General features: G+C 41.6%; 1 protein-coding gene across 2 annotated transcripts in view; it reads left to right on the forward strand.

The window, feature by feature from the left end:
• The window catches only part of LOC105202055, a 36,397-nt gene extending 21,341 nt beyond the window's left edge, over positions 1–15,056 (forward strand). For both annotated transcript variants that reach the window (XM_011170425.3, XM_039447917.1), the window contains exons 3-6: positions 6,815–7,151; positions 7,588–7,744; positions 8,419–8,785; positions 9,234–15,056. In XM_011170425.3, the coding sequence (XP_011168727.1) occupies positions 6,815–7,151; positions 7,588–7,744; positions 8,419–8,785; positions 9,234–11,354 (2,982 nt within the window). In that variant the 3' untranslated portion in view covers positions 11,355–15,056. The remainder of the gene's footprint in view (positions 1–6,814; positions 7,152–7,587; positions 7,745–8,418; positions 8,786–9,233) is intronic.
• The last annotated feature ends 3,144 nt before the right edge of the window (positions 15,057–18,200 follow it).

The following is an 18,200-nucleotide window of genomic DNA, read 5'->3' on the forward strand; positions in this document are numbered from 1 at the left end:
AAGCTAATCAATATAAATGGATAGACTACTACAGACGAGAATAAAATTTCTGCGTTATAAATACAATCGATAATACTTACATATTTATTAAAAAGTAATTGCAATATATGATTATTCAAAATATACTTTTACTCATTCTGGTTTTATATTTGTTTCGTACACGTATCGAAAAAATTTCCATATTGAAAAGCCAAACACAATTTGTACAGAGAATATATAGGAAGAGAAAGAAGAAAAAATAAAATGTAACCTATCAGAACGTTAATAATTTTTTGTGTTATCTTGTAGAAAAAATCATTTTATTTTCTATTATATTTCTATTTTTTGTATTTTTTATTATTTATCTATATAATAAATAAACAAGATTTAATTATAATTTATCATCATAATTGATATATAATTGATTTATAATTATAATACTATAATTACATTTGATAAACTGCAAAATATTATTATTAATATATTATATGTTTATGGAGTTCTCAATTTTATATTTCCTGAAAATTTTGCAATATGCTTGGCGAAAAGGGTGAAGGATAACAATATTTTTACTAAGAAACAATTTCTCTTTTGCGAAAATTACTTTATCATTGTTACCACTTTTTACGAACTCGTTGTATTGTACTTGTGAAATATTTCCTATCTCATAGTATACAAGGTTCAGAGTTAAATGTAGTGCTAATCCGGTTGTTAGTTTATCTATTTTAAAGTAATGAACCTATAAAGTATTATATTTGCTCGCAGTATTTTAATATTTTTATTCACTAATAATAATAACATATTTACGTACTTTTTGCACGTATCATAATTACTTCATCAATCCATTATTTCCAATTAAAAAAATTTATAATTCGTTATTCGCTACTATACGCAACGGCGGAGTTGTAACGTTGACGTATGAAGAATAAATACGTCTAAATTAAAATCGAGAGAAAGATAGCTTCGAAAATAACCAATATTTCGAGAAATAATTGTGTCGTGCGCATAAAAGCGGTTATAAATAATTAATTCCGACAATAACAAATGAAATAATAAATAATGAGCAACACTCACCCCTGAGTTGCTCCGCCATCGGCTGATGCCTCCCCGGGCCTCCTCCTCCTCCTTCGCCTCCTCCTCCCTCGGATCCTCCGTTGTTAATCTCGTGGCACTCACGCAACACTCACTTGCGAAAAACATGAAACACGTTAGTTACGATCATCACGAAAATATGATAATCACACGACACTTTGCATCAAACACCCCGGGTATCAGCATGCATCACGCACTTTATTATATCGAGAAAAATAACATAATGAAGGTATGACGACAAGGTACGATTTGCTCGAGCGAACGGCGAGGTAAATATTTCGTAGCGACGTACTGCAACGAACGAACCTCGAACGAGAGTTTTAATAAATAACCCAACGACGACAGATGACGATACAAATTTATATCATGCGATTGATCAAATGTTAAAATGTCGGAATTAATTACGATGGCATTTATTAAACGCGCCATTCGATTCGAAGTTCATTTCGAGAAATTCGTCACCTTAATATTGCGCGACGTGAATTAATAAAACCGAGATAGCGATTGAAGCTCAAACGCATAAATTTCACGAGATATATGTATTATTAATAAACAGATGATGTAATACGATGTCCCGTTACGTTTAAATCACTCGCGCGCGCCGGTGATTAGCGTGTTACTCCGCAATCCGGACGCGGTGATCTACGTCTCAAAATGCAATTACGTTTAATTACGAAAAATTAGAAGCGCAACGAAGAGAGAGAGAGAGAGAGAGAGAGTACGTTCAAGCGCGAGCGTCGCGGGAAAAACAATTATCGCTCGTAAATATTTGCGACGCGATAATTAGCAGTTTCGGAATCCCCGTTTCCTACCGCAAGTGAATGAATCAATATGCTTTATCGTGGGATGATAATCGCCGTTCATTCGCATTTTCTTCTCGTTATACCTGTCGCGATCGCATCTCGAGGGGTAAATGGCGCGACACGCGGAGCTGCTCGCGTCGCTGCTTACCGGCTCGAGTCTCATTGTGCGAATGACACGACGCCGCGACGCCGCGACGCCGCGACCTTGCGCGGTGCGTATGTGTGTACAACCATCAAAACAAACACCAAAGCCGCACGCCATTAGCTACTACAAATATTTCGAACGCATTTCGAAATAATTAAATGTTTGCTGGGAATATTCTATTCTTTATTGAATTATCAATGATCGATGCAACGCGGTTTCTCACTATTCGATTTGCGACTGATCTCGATTATTATTTAGTACTCTCAATTCTGCAAATTTGATCGGGGGAAATATTTAATCCAGCGCGATGCGTCGTGATGTATTCGAGTGTAATTGTCTCGTCCATAGGGAAATGTTCGTCGTTCACAAAAATTTTACAGCGAAACTATTTATAATTGAGATTTTCCGTCGCTACGGCTTTTGCTTTAAATGAGTAAATCGCGCGAGAATAAATGTTAAATGTTCTGTTCCTTCGCTTAGATAACCGTTTTGTTGACACAGTTGTTAGTCGCATGAATTAATCGTGCAAGATTATTATTTAATTTGTATCCATATTATATATATATATTTTTTTTTGCAAAATAGTTATTGATTGTGCACTGAGAGAAAATCTTTTTAAATAAAAAAACATTTTCTTAAAACCATATATTTTGATACAAACATTTATTTAAATATACATGTTACCTTAAATATATAATTTTGTGCTTTTACATTTTTCATATTTAAATAATAATTTTACAAATAAGCCAGTAATATTATTAAACTTAATTGAATTGTTTACTTAGATTTAAAAATCTGATTATCTTGAATATAAAAATAATCTAATAGTAAATATTTTCTAGAACTGAAAGAAAAAATGTTTGATTAAAAATTCTGTTTTTATTTATATAAATATTTCAATTAATAAATTTTTTAACTTGATTGCAAATAAATAAGCTATTAGAATTAAATAAAATAATTTTGTGTATTGACTAAAGTTTTTTGTTTTAAGATTTTTTTTTCTCACAATCAGTGTCATTCTTTGAAATAATTGCATTTCGAGAAATAATGATACACGAAACAAATCGCATTGCTACCTGCCGACTCGAGTAGATATTACCGCGCGAATGATGTAGGGTAATCACGTGTAAACAGTAAGCTATATGTTCTATTCCTTGCTTTTTAAATTCCCGATTTACGGACTATCGCGCATTAAATTTAATATGTTTATTTAAAGGGTGATTTAAACTTCAGTTTGATCGTAAAATTATTACTTGCAAAATATTACACAGTTTATTTGTCGTTGTTAATTTTTGATAGTTTCACGAACGGAACAGTATTGTGAGATATTAATAATCTAAGAATTTTTCTACCGATTTTAATAAACGAAGAAAATGCAATAACCGTGGAAAATGTGACGACGCATTTGTTTTCTTGGCTTATTAAAGTCACGCAATTTTATTACTTTCGTGACATAAAAGTAATAATAATAAATTACAATTTCTGTTTTCTGCATAAATATGGAGAAAATAAATTTTATTCCTTATATTTAAATTAAACCTTGGTATGTAGGACAATGAAACGTGATTATTTTGAAATAGAATAATTATTCCATTATTTAAATTTTTATTATGGAAAAGATTAAATAATTTGCAAGTAAAAGAGTTAAAATTTGATGTTAATAATTACATTAACATTAGCTAATTATTATATATATAATACTTATTATATATATAAGATACCGAAAGATACACTCGGCCGAGTGATAAAAGTCAATATCATTTGTGCTGCGAAAACCAATAACAGATAACAAATCGACACGTGTATAAACGTAGTTGGGAGCTCCGATATGCGTATTTTACACATTTAATTTTCTACCGCTTACAATTCAAAAATAATTGTAATTTTAATATTCACCTCTTAAAATTTTAATTTTAATTAATCTCTGAAGTGCACTATTAAATTACAATATTCGACACGAATTTTAAACTGCTGGATTGGGTGATTTTTATAGATTTTTTCGAAAACAAATTCACAAATAAAATTGTTCTATCACATCATATTTTGAGAAAACTAAGTTTAAAAGTGTCAAAAACAGTACTTTTTGAAATAATCGATCCGTAATCTAACAAGAAATGTTAATCCGTTGAACAAGGTTATCGCACGCGATACATATTTGCTTGTTAATTATTAATTATTATTTTCCTAGCAAAATTGCACATTTTTACTGCCTGTTTAATATTATTCGAGACATTTGACTTTTCTTCGTTTTCGAACGACAAAGACGCACGGTCACATAATTATATCAGATGAGAGCCTTGTTGCGAATCTCATTTCCTCGTTACGGATTTAAGAAAAGGCACAGCTTTTTTAATCATTTTTTAACGTTTTCCCGCTTGACGAGCGAGTGTGCGGGACGACGACGGCGTGAGCTACGCGAGTTTCTCACGCGCAGCTGAACAGCAGCGAGCAACGAACGGCGGTGAATAAGTAATTTTGTGTCCAGTTTTTCAGGAAACGGTAATACCCGGCGCACGCGGAATCGCGAATTCCCCGGACTACGACGACGGGCAGTCAAATGATTCACGCGCTTCCGCACAAATCCATTATCGCCGGGAGTATCGTCGACTGGCCTTTACGACGTATGTACAGTGCGATGCATTGATGCTTGAGGTACCGATTTTAAGGACCACGTTTCTTTCTTAGTTATTTTTACGTTCATGAGCAAATGCTGCTGTCAACGATCACCGCAGCATTCAGTCATGAACATAAAAATAATCAAGAAAGAAACGTGGTCTCTAAAATCGGTACCCCAGGCATCAATGCAACGCACTGTACAATACATACGCGCCGCGTCCGTTGTGCCGTCGCGTCGCCTATGCGTGCATGCTGGCATGTGGCGCTGCAACGCAAACGAAGGCGCGCGATACACATTTTTATACGCGAGCAGTAATGCCTATAATTTGTACGTTTGCTTAGTGCAATTACCGGCGGTATGAGCGGTAACAGGATCTTTGAAGGTGAGCACTCGAAAGGCAGCAGCTCGCCGGATATAATCGTTTCGTATATTATTACGCTTGTAATATGTCATCTGCATTTTTTCTTCTTTTTTCTAATAAAAAAGCGTGCTCGTGTTACACGAACGTAGGAAAAATCGGGAGCGTTACCGTTTGACAATTACTCGTTCGTAATTCGTGGAACGTTTAACTTTATCGCCTGATAGCGGAATTTCGACGCGATTGCGATTATATCGGTACACCGAACATTGAAGATCACAATCCACGTTTATCCGTTTTATATCTCGAAAGGAGATATCGAGACGGATAACAGCTTTCTCTCTGCTCCAGTTGAGTACAACTGCGAGTCTAACTCGGGAGAGGCAACGTCTCGAGATATTACGAAACGTACCGAAAATCGTTATTTCCTCTCTTTCCTCTCCAGCCGCGGTTTTTTCCATAAACTTTTTAAATTAATCTTTACCTAGTGAATATTCGATCAGACGCCTTTATGACTTTTTAAGTTAAATATAAAGTTAAATATATCTATATGTACAATCGAGCTTTAAATCAAAATTATATCACGAGAGCGCAGAGTAGCAGAGTTTGAGTTAAGCAAGTAATGTTTCTCAAAGAAATATAAAACAGATCGTTTTATAAGCGTGTTTTCAAACTTTTGTAAATTGAGAGAGGTATCGGTACACGCTGCGTGCCTTGTGACGCTGCCTCTGTAACGTAATATTTGTAGTTCAAAACCAATGTTCAACTTCTGATACACCTTGTACAGAGAATGAGACGTGCGTTACGGTGCGGTCAGACTACCTACCTACGTGTGCAATCCCACGTGAATCGAGCGATGCGTATAAACAGTGACGTAGCTGGAACGTACAAAGGAAAACTTGTGCTATGAAAGTCGCTCGTGGGAATGTGGATAGTCGAGCTGTTTCCTCATGCTTCTCAGATGATACCTGAGAAAATAACGATACCGATCTTTATAGTACACATTACACATGCAATGTCGCATTTGTTATTAGAGCTCATTAAAGCATCAATTAGGCTAATTGCGAAATTGAATGTGTTTGTATGTGTGTGATGCCGCATCTTACGATATAATAAAATCCATAGTCATTATAAAATTATTATGGAGCTACGGCAACTGTTAATTTGGGTCGTAAAAAGATCACGAAGTGATGACTTCTAGTTTTATGCTTGAAGAATATCGGCGGCATTACGTCATGTCGTGACACCATACACGACATCATTGCGTGTTCAATAAAGAGGAGTGTTTTATAGTAAAAGAAATGAAAGTGCGATCTTGTTAATTTTTTTTTTTTTTTTTTGCTAAAATTATACGGAGCAATATTCATTTCGTGTTCAGTTAAAGTACCTGAGATTAATTACAGGTACTCTCACACCGTTATCTTTTGATAATTATAGTGATCTGTATATTACGATATTTAACGGAATTATACGGAAAGAACAGTTTTTTTGCTTAAGTATCTAGAACTTCAGCTGGATACAGATCTGAAAATAATTGTGTTAAACCGTCAAAATAATTATGCACGGCGCTCAAGCTGGTTGCTAAAATGTCAAAACTTTTTGCAGCATTGCTTCACTGTTTGAACGTTCGTCACAATTATTTTAATGATTTAACAAAATTATTTTCAGATCTTGTATCCAATTAAATTTTTAGACACTTTAGCAAAACTTTTCGTGTATAACAATTTGTTTGCCGTACTATTCATATTCAATTTTTTTGAATCAACATTTTTTTTTAGATCAATTGTTTGAGAAACCCGTGTTACGTTTTCTCATTATAGATGTTGCCAAAACTGATGCTTCTGCTCTTGGCGGCAATCCCGATTGCATTGTCCCAGAGCAACTATGCGTCGCAGGGCAACAGCATCGAGTATCAGCCGGGACTGCCGCCGAGCACGGTCCTCGACGGCAAAGTCACCAAGCTGGACGACATCTCGCCGATTATATTTCTGAATCGAACGAAAGCATATCTGAATTGCGGCCAGGGTAGCATGGAGGTCGAGCTCAAGTTTGAAGAACCGTTCTACGGGGTGGCCTATGCCGACTTTGATCGCAACAGCGCCTGCATATTCAAAGGACGAGGTGCGACGACCGCCAAATTGGAACTACCTCTGAAAGGTATGTACGTCTCCGTATTAAATTCGACACTTACAATTAGCCTGGCAATACAATATTGTTTATTTCGCAGAAACGAAAGAGATGTATCACTCTTTATGTTATTGCTCAATTAAGAAAAAGAAATAATAGCATATTATCGCAAGTCGGAACCGGTGGCGCATATAAATATGCAATAATATGATTATTCTAAATTTAAATCGTATTAAATAATTTTAACACAATTTTTATCTGGAACAAACAGGATAGATACATCGTGTCATACCCGACGATTTGAAATGGATTCAATTTTTTAGATTAATTATCGGTTGTTTTACTTCTACGGAATTATTTGTTTACAAGTCATGTATAATTGTTCAAAATTTTAATTGTTGCGTTTTTATTTCTAGGAAACGAGAGAATTGAATTTCTTATCGCACAAAATTGATTTGTATTTTAGGATGCGGTACAAAGCAGGATCCTCTACGCGTGTTCACCAATAATGTGGTTGTTCGTTTTCACCCCGGATTAGAAATGGACGGAGACGAAGTTATCACTATAGTGTGCAGATATCCTCCACCTGTGGCACCGGCGCCTCCTAAACCGCCAGCGAGCATGTAAGAATCCTTTGTTGAAATTCTTATCGAGAGAAAGTGCATTATCAGACACAGTTCCTTACAAATTGACAATCAAGTTTTTAGAATATTTCCTTGTCAAATATTAACATTTTTAATTTACCAAATTTTATATATAATTTGATACATTAAATAATATAACTTATAATATAATTTAATAGAGAATGAGTCCCAATACCGAGATATGTGTACTCTAAAGTAATTATAAGGTAATCAATTTAAGATCGACATTCTTGAAATGAAGAGACATTCTTTTTTGCTAAGAAATCCATTGTTATTAATAGTTTATAATTGATATTGACAATACTGTCATCATCGCGAAAAGTCCAATTGAATTTGTAACATTGTTATTAAATGAAGTAAAGTAAAAGCAAATCTTTCTTTCCGCGAACTATCTAATCCGCGAAAGACGCATTGAATAATGCTGCCTTTGTCTTCTCGCCGCGTCGCGGCGTCGGACGAGCCGAATAAAGGAGTAACGCTCTGTATTCAGAACGTGCCGCGACGATGCACGCCTTTGTTTCTCGTAGCCCAGTTACGCTTATGGATAGGTGCGAGAGATATCGCTCCGTGCACCGCTAAATGCAACGTCTAACGTCGATTCTCTCGCTCGAGGTCGCGTTCCCTCCCTGCTCTAATCTGATTTTCGTCCGTAGAATGGCAACGCTGACGCCTGCGTCGGTGACCGAGCCGCCGCTGAAAGGCTTCCAGATCCTGCTTATTATCTGCGCCATCCTGTTCCTCTCGTTGCTCCTGCTTGGCCTCGGCTGCTCCTACATGTGCCTGAAACGCCGAAACGTGCGCGTGGTCCACCGACATCCGTTCGAAAGCGCCACCGGCTCCGAGATAACGAAGCTGTCCGGCTCGTCCCTGAGTCACATCACGATGTTCGAGGGCCTGAAGATACCACGCGCGCACGCCCTTCTTCACGCGGCCGTGTCCACTTCCGGTAGCGAGGCGAATCTAGTGATCGATCATTCGGACACATTGCCGAGCGATTACCCAAGCGAAAGCCACTCCGAGGTGAGTCCCAATAATTGTCCAACAAGATGGATGATTGCACAGAGTTTATTAGAAGAAAGCAGAGTAGCTTATTAATCCTCTTAACAGCGAGCTGTATGTACGAAGGTCCTAAGATATTTTCGTCGTGAATCGTCAATTTAATCGTTATACACACTCAGACAAAGAATGTGTTTTTAACCATTAAAATTCAGTTAAACGAATTGTTCAATGTCTTATGCGTTTATACAATTTAAGGTATAGTTTTTTGTCACGAGACATCATAATTTTAAAACAATATTCGTTTTAAATATTATACATTTATTCATTTTTACATAAAAAAGAATTAAAAGAACATTTGCTGAATATCCTTTTAGTAAAAAAAAAGAAGCAATCGAACTATAAAAAGAGACATTTGCGCAATGTACGTACCTGTATACATTACGATATGCTTGATCATCTATTTTTATAGGTGGACGAGGAACGTTCGCTACCTGTATCCTCCGCTGGATCCTACGACAACAAGGCATTCGTGGACCACCATGAGGTTCAACGCCAAGTGGAAATGCGCACCTCGAGCTCCCTGTATTCGGAGACCGTGGCCGCCGAAGTGGAAACTTCCTCGATGACAGCCGCGAACGCTTCGCGAGTCGTGGTGCCGCGACACCCCGTAGCCGTTCCCATCGAGCCCAAGTTCGACGTGCAGATGAGAGTGAAAAGAGCACCACCGCCGCCACCGAGCCCGTTGCCGTCGGAATCCGATGTTGCGAGCATCGCCCTCGAGAGAAATCTGACGACCATTCTGGAAAGAGAGGAAAGCTCTCGCTCGCTGGAGAGCACACCCTACCGAATGACGACCTTCTCCTACGTACCCGAGCTTCACGGACCACCGTCGTCCGTCTCGACCATCTCTCGGCAGCAGACGCCGCCGGTTTACTCCAGGATTCTACGCAAGCAAGCGGAGAGGGAGACCACCGTGATCCAGGAGAAACACCCGTCGCCGACGATCGAGCAACCGCTGCTGCATCACGACATCCGTCGGCCGCGATCCCTGACCTCTCTGAATACCGAGCTCACAGAGACCCGCTCGTTGACCGAGGTGACGGATGCCTCGCACGCCAAATATCGGGTGGCGAGCATTCTGGCGCCGACCCCGCCGCCGCCGCCGCCGATCGCGCCTACCACGTCCTCTACCACGACTCACACCGCCGTTCAACATCGCGAGCACCGTTTGTTGCGCGAAGAAATGACCGAACCACTGGTCGAGCCGCAGGTAGTCGCGCCCCGCCGTCCGGAGATCACGACTCACGAGGTGGACGACGTGTTCCTGCGTACCGTCACGGAGAAGAAGACGATCGAAGACGTGGAGCGTCATAGTCGCCAGATCACCGAGTACCGCGCCAGGTCTCAACCGCCACCGGATCTCAAATGGGACGTCACCATCAGGAACTATCCGACGGATAACGTGCCACCGCCTCCACCGGAATGGGAGAACTTTTCCGATGTTAGCTCGGCCTCCAACTTGACCATCACGAACGAGCCGACGAATCATCTGGCGGACGACGAACCGGATGTACACATCGAGCCGACTTATACTACGCGCGCGGAGATTCCATGCCGACCACCACCCGCGCGTCGTTCCCTCGACGATGCCGACGCTGATTGGTACACCAGGTTGGCGCGAGTGCTGGAGCCGCGTTATGCCACCGAGTTGACGGACGAGGAGCGTATCAAGTGGCGCGAGATCATCACAACGGAGAGCACGCTGCGGACCCTGCTGACCGAGGCAGTGGTCAAGGAGGATTACGAGCTGATACGCAAGGATGCGAGATACGTCAACTTGTTCCCGCCAGCGAAGTGGGACGTGATTATCCGGATCCTGAGCCCACCGCCGACGCACACCGGTTCCACCTCGTCCTCCAGCCACGGTAAGAACCACGGCCAGAGGTACAAGAGGTCCAAATCGTCGGAATGGGACACCAGATCCAGACGCTCCTCCCTTCCTACCCTGTACGAGTACGAGAGCGACGGGGGCAGCTCGGCGCGCACTTTAGGTACCCAGAGTCATCATCTTCAAACGTCGCAGTCCGTCACGACCGGCGGACAGATCATTGGCCGTCGTCGACCGGGCGGATCTGTTCGTTCGCGGGGAGCCGGAGTTGGCAGCGAGGCCGATCTGAGATCGATGTCCGAGATAACCGTCCGTGATTTCGCCCGGATGGACAGAGACGATCTGACCAGCTTGAGCTCCTTCGAAGGTGCGGACTCGTTGGTCAGATCGCTCAGCCAGCCCAGCCTGGCCAGATCGGGTTCGGAGTTCACCGAGCACTGGGGCATGCCTTCCGGTATTCTGCCGCCGTGGGCGTCCGAACACGCGGAGGACGGCGTCAGCTCCGTGGAAACGACACCGAGGGCGATCAGGAGGGGCGACAGGCTGGAGGTCCTTGCCTCTTTCGACGAGCACAGGAGGGGCCCGGCCATCACGAGATCGAGTCGATACAGCGAAAGGGAGCTGAGCGTACGCGTGACAGAAAGTCAAAGAGCCTCGGACTGGTTTAACGACAACAATTCCGAGCCGGAGATGCAGATCTGAGCGGTTGCGAAACAGATTACAGATTCTCGGTTTTTACCTCGAATCCTTTAGGTACGGAGATGACATTCCTGGACCTCGAAGGTCTGAGTAGAGTTAGTAGGGATAAAAGTCGATAATAGGGGGCGACACCGTACCACTTGCACTTAACAAAATCGAACCTCGAGATCGTCCTTTTCTAATTCTTTAAGCAGTGAATCTCTTAATGTGCAATAAAACCGGTTATCCAAACCGGTTGATTTCAATCGAGTCCATTTCGAGCGCTATAAATTGCGCGAAAATATGAATAACATAATGTCAACGGATGCAGCAATTATGTTCCGAGAAATCGATACCTTTTTTTTTTTAACAAATTCTCATTAGAGAATGAAAATGTTTATTTTGAGATTCAGATTTTACAATTTTCAAATAATATTCGAATACGAGAAATGTGTGCTATTGTAAAAGTCAAGTTCAGGACGCCGCGAGGTGAAAAGAAATTCGTTGAAGAGTCAGCAGAGTTTCCATCTTAATCCTTCGCAACTTCCGCGTTCTCTATTCTACTGCGAGCCACAATACGATGGATTATGATTTATACGGGCATCGCTCGTATTTTTCTTATACGGATAACACCGTTTCGGTCGGTGTGTCTACGTGACTCGCGCATTACGAGTGCATGCCGCGTTCGTTTTGCTCTCAACTCGAAGCGTCCTATACAATGATCGATATCTTGCCTAGAACGAGGCGCAATGCACACAGGGAGCAGCAGCGGTGGCGACGAGATAACGCTCCGCGATCGTCGGTGTAAAATGCATTTTGTTTGTTAGCGGCTAGCCATGCTGTTCTTTCTTTCTTTCTTCCGTTCTTATACCGTCGGTTCTATACCGCTGCCCTACTTCCTTCATGGCTCACGGCCATTCACTGCCGATTTCGTCCTCGCGCCCGGGGACTCACGCTCAACCGCACAAATGCAGAATTGTCCCAATTTCGGGAATCCGTCTCCGTCTCACCGACGTCAAGATCTCGTGTATTACGATATCCCGAAACTTGGGGAATTCGGCCGCCACTCTCTTCACACGTCACTCGTAACGCGAGATCTGGATTGTGCTTAGTTATTCGACCTCGATCTCGCGAGTGGGTCTGCAGATTCTGGCGAGAGTACCATAAAATTATGCACAGTTTGTAGAAATTAAGCCATTAAAGCCCAGCTTAGTTGTCACTTTTTTTTATATCGGTAGTTGTATTTAAAAAAAATATATATGAGTGCAACTTTTATTGTCGCACTTTTTGTAACCGTAGAACACATTGTTGGGACTATTTCATTTATACTTTTAAATATATATCGAGTTGAGAAGATACCACTCGAGAAAGTTACGGGCTTCAATGGGTTAATCGGCAAACGTATCAATCCACAGGGGAATAATGCAAGAAAACAAATTACTGGATGGGAAAAAGCAATAAATAATATAGCGTAATCATGTACGAGAGGACATGTCGTCTGCGCGACGCAGCCTGATGTCCTCAGCTTCCTAACGTTCGATAAATCGGGAGATCTCATTCGGAGATCGCAGGGAACAACACGTAGCTCTCAAGATTAAAAAAACACTCCCGTTTTGCGGTACAACTGCGATAATAGTCTACTTAAGTAGGTAACGAAACACACGGTGCTGGGTTATACGCTTCGTTAGCTAGAACTCTCTTTTCGAGAACATTTACCTAATCCTGTCCTCGCTCCTCTTCCCCCTCCCATCCCTCAACTATTCCTTCCGATTTTAATGTATTTCGTCGGGATGCCTGGACTCGACCGAGACACGTATCGACCGGCGTGGTACGTTCGCGCGTAGATAGGTAGATATTTGTAATTACGTACTTTTATAGCTAATGTATATTCACACGTAATTTTAAAACTATGCGTAACTCTCTCTCTCTCTCTCTCTCTCTCTCTCTCTCTTTCTCCGTGCTATCCTCCGTGCAGTCATTAGAAGCTTATGAAGTCCTCCGAATGCCCGAGTTGCGAGACGGGAGTTTGGAGCTTGCAGATTCTATTAATGTATCACGGCGCGATTATATAGTTCTCGCGATCGTACGTAAATCGCTTCGGAATTTCCTCCAATCGTCATCTTCTCAAAACCGTTACCACCGAGCAACGATGTTATCCTTCGCTTTGAGCTCGCGTGTGCTTGTTTAAAATTATCAGATCGCGAGCGAAGGCAAGTTGCGAAATAAACGGCAAACTTCGAGCTTATCTCTAGAGGAATATTTGCGCGAATGTTTAATGCAATAATATGAAGTATCGCAGTGTAACAGTACCTATTCGTACAGTCTCTTAGGATATTCAAAGTTCTCGATAGAAACTGCCTGCATTATTTTCATACAATCGTCGTATACTGACGCGGTTAACTGTACGCCGTGTGTTATAATTCATACGTTATAGCGCGTTTAATTGTAATACAAAGTTAACAGCACTAGTGGCAAAACGATTGGCACTATTTTCTATTCACGCGCGATTCAATGCGATCGACGGTGCGAATAAAAAGCTCGTTTTTTTCATTGTTCGACAGGCCCGATTTAAATTATTTGCGACGAAATAAATTTCATCTCACAAGGAATCAATATTATAATTACATGATATTACATTGAGCGCGTGATATTCTACGGAATTTGTAGAGCGTGGCGCATGGGAGGAAAAAAGTCACACCGTTGGTGCTTTCTTTACACATGTAATTGTAAATCAAAATCGATAATAAAGTTATACATATTTTGAGCGTCGAGAAGAATACCGAAGACCGAGACGTTAAGCGCGCGCATCGATGAATAAAACATAAGGCTTGCATGAAAAGAATATTAAGCGCGGATAATAGGGTCATAAATCATATCGAGAAATTATATCTAACGAGTGTTATCAACGTCGAAGTTTTTATCTCGACGCCGAGTTACATCGAGTTTTCAGGATGTCTTCTAACAAAAGAATCGCTGTCGGGAGCAGGGTTCGGTGTCGAAGAAAGGAGGAAAAGGTGCCTGAGATAAGAGAAATTAATGAAACGCTTGTATTTAACTTACGGAAATACGGTTAACGTGAAATGGGAGTACTAAAGCGACGACGCGTCGAAAGCTTTTATCAGGCGGAATAAAGCGCTGCATTGTTAGAAATTAATGTAACTGATAACTATTAGATGCCTTATCTACATATATATTTTTCTATCGACTTTTGTAACGGATGCGAATTGCGTTTGGGTCGTCCGATCGTTCGACATAGATTTGCCCTTGTAATATTTCAGTCGGCGGACTCGCGTGAGCGCGAGTGTGAAATGAGTGCTGCCGGGAATGGTGCATAATGAAATGGGGGATAAGATTGAAGGAGAACAGAGAAAATCGCCTGGCAGGGACAAAAAGAATCCGACGAGAAACGATACGTTCGTTGTCCGATCGATGATAAGCGGTGGATATGTAAGTTGAAGCTAAACTCCTAAATTATAACTTCTAATAAACGCTGACAGCCCACGAACCGCGTGTTTGAGTGCGTTGTAAATCATGTAACCCTCGTCGCTTCATATTACTCTGCAGAAGATTAATTTACACGGCTCGACGTGTTGTCGAAGTTATATGATAAAATAGCGCAAGTTCGAACGGCAATCAGGCCCGCGCGCACAAATGGACAAGTGTAATATGATCTTTCGAGCGAGTTCGGAGAGCATGGCTATTAATAAAATTGATTACTAAAAACAAGTTTGTAATGTTATTCTTATTGTCGAACAAATTCAGTGACTTGACCGGAGAAATCCAGTATCGTCTTGCGTCTTGCCAAAGAAATTACTGCTCCAATCTCCAAAAGAACACCCTCTTCTTATGTACACGTAATGACTTTATTTAAGCAATATTAAACAAACACACCCGGCTGTTGTTCAAAAAATTACAAAATGAATAAAAATTTCAATGAATATGTAAAATGCGATGTATAAAAACAGAACGCGTAAATTTCCATTAAAATATAAGGATCCACCAAAGACATTGCTCAAACTCAGACTCATACGCGAACGCTCATGCAAAATTTCTGGAATTTATGATAATCTAATTGTATACAATAAATTAAATAGAAAAAGGGCTATGACGGTCATAGCGAAATTCTGGTGCTGAAATAATATTTTATGTGATTTTGACATACAGTTTCTAATTCATACGAGCTGCGCGCTGTTACTTTCGGTTTCAAACGCAGCTCTTGAAATGAACTAGAACAGTATCAAGAGAATTAACTTGATCAAGAGAATCAATTTAATAATACCGATGCCAACTGGCATCTCTAAAATCCTCCTATTCCGAAGAAATCTCCGACAATATTCATCAGTATCATTTCATGTCAAAGATAGCGTAGTAAAAAGTGAAAGGTAAGAAATATCATTCGGGAAGATGCCGATGAGAGGCGCAGCATCTCTCTCACGATAATCAGATTGCGTCGCCCGCGAGAACTCATCCGGGCGAGCAGCCCGGAACAATCGGGGAGACGTCTAAGTTAATTACGAGCCGAGGAAAGAATTTCGCAAAGTGGAACGCGGCGAATTCATCAAGATCTTCGACAGCAGCTTCGAGCGATCACGGCAAATGATCCTGGAGGTTCGAATTAAAAGGGAAGACGGACAGAGACACAAAGGGAGTGAAAGAGAAAGGGAGAGAGAGAGAGAGAGAGAGAGAGAAAGAAAGGAGGTGGGGGTGAAAATCACATGAGGGAGTCTCTATAATTGCTTCGCGATATTCTCCTTAATCGATCCCGCAGTGGAAAAGAACGCAGAAGAGGCAGCGCCGTCGGCCGTCTCGCTCGCTCTCGCAAAGATATATGGCGCTTGTTTTTCCGAAAACAAGTTCGTCCGTCCGGAGTACCGCGTACGTACGTACGTACTTGCCTTCTTCGACCATGCGGGGCGGATCGACGCATGCGTTTTTCTCGCGCGCCCGCGTACCCTTCGCGGGATTATCTTGGCCGTGAATCGAGCAGTCTTCCACGGTCGTTCCCGAGCTTGCTCCCGATCCGCGGGGGCGCGCGTTTTCCTCCCGAGAGGACCGCGCGCGACCGCTCTCTCGCGCGCGCACGTCGTGGCCTCACTCGTGGCGCTCGAGGAGGCAGCGTGCGTGCGGTGTCTCCAAGAGCCACGATCGCGTTGACCGCACCTGCGAGGTGTCACCTCGTCGTCTCTCGTACTTCTGTAAAACGCGATACACCGAGTGGTAAAATGATTATTCCGAAAGGGGTTGGCGCGACGACGTACTCGCGGGACACGTGCCGCTCAAAGGTAAGCGAGAATCTCGTGACGCGAGAATCTCACACGCGTTAAATGTCACTTCCTTTTGAGTGCAATCGCTGCATTAATGAACGTCAACAACTCAATTTATCGTTTTGACAACGTCATTTATCGTTTAATTTATCGAAAATTTATGCGCGTCGCGAAACGTGCGCGTTAACGGTGAAACGAGCGCAATTTCTACTTGTCGCTCCGCCGTTGTATCTGGATTATTGTTGAGATTCGACACAATGGGCCGTCGTCCTTGCCACGTCGCAAACTAGCTACGTTTGTCCAAAGTGCACTCGTTGCCGAGATGTTTTAGTGCCGCGCGACGCCGCCTGAACTATTTAAAAGGATGGAATAGATGCTTAAAGCGCATGCATGTTAATTATAATACAAGTTACACGAGGAATATTCCATACACGGAAATTCTCGCAACACGGAGTTGCGCAGCGACGTGTAATTGAATTCAAAGTTACCCCATGATTAATGACTGAAATTATCCACAAAGCGCGTTAAACAATTTCTTTTCTTTTTTTTTAACGGGTAGAGTTCAAATCAGTCAACAGTTTATACCTCGAGACAGCAGTTTCTATCGAGATTCGATAGAATGAAAGTTTTCAATAGACTCCCTCTCTTATTTCTGCAGAATTACTTTCAGAGAGGCATGTTAAGCTGAAGCGTAGCTCGTAATCAGGCTGCATGCAGTTAACGATCAGCTTTATAACGCACATGTGACGAAACGTGTAAAAACCAAGTTTAACGATCAATAACGACTTAACGCAGCTAGAGTCTCGTGACAATGCTGTAATACGTAAAAGTTTTAATAGTAATTAAATTCTAATGCGACGTACGTGGCATATTTAAATAGAAAGTTTCAATTAATTGCTGTCATCGGTGCAGCGGCAATCAGAAATGTATTTTCGCGTACGGTCAATTAAAATTCATTTATACAATCGATACGCGGTTTAATTAGCAAGACATTTAAACATTGAGTCGTTACAAGGTCGCGGCGGAACGACGGAATTTGGAAATCCTCTCGGGAGAGAGACGCGAGAGCCAGTTCCTTCAAAGTTAACGTATCAATCCTCGAAACTGAAGTCACGGGCTCCGAGATACATCTTGTATTTCTTACAGAAATTTAATTAACACACGTATCATTTCACATATTCACGGAAGAATAAATAGCGAAAAATAAAAAAAAAAAAAAAACAATATCGCTTCTTGGCGCAAACTTGCATCGGACTCTGCGAGAATCCCCAGGTGCGTGAGCTCGTGCATGACTGATACACAGTAAGGGCTCGTGCACGATTACTCGTTTAAAGGGTAGGCAATCGTTCACGCACGGGTAACTTCGCGACGCATAGATACCGGCCGTGCAGCGCGCTCGAGAAATACGGAAGGGCTCACGAATATAAATTTCCAAGTTACGATCGCGATTCGCGCTACGTCGCGCCGCTGTTTACGCGAGTCCGACACTATTTCGAAATGAAACTGCACACCGAGAATAACTTTACGAATTTGCGAGATTGAGTTTAACCCTGTTAAACTCAACTTCCCACTGTCGAGACGGAGGACTTGCTCTCCTTTGAAACAA

Source organism: Solenopsis invicta, chromosome 1, assembly GCF_016802725.1.
Source record: "Solenopsis invicta isolate M01_SB chromosome 1, UNIL_Sinv_3.0, whole genome shotgun sequence".
In the NCBI taxonomy this organism is placed as follows: domain Eukaryota; kingdom Metazoa; phylum Arthropoda; class Insecta; order Hymenoptera; family Formicidae; genus Solenopsis; species Solenopsis invicta.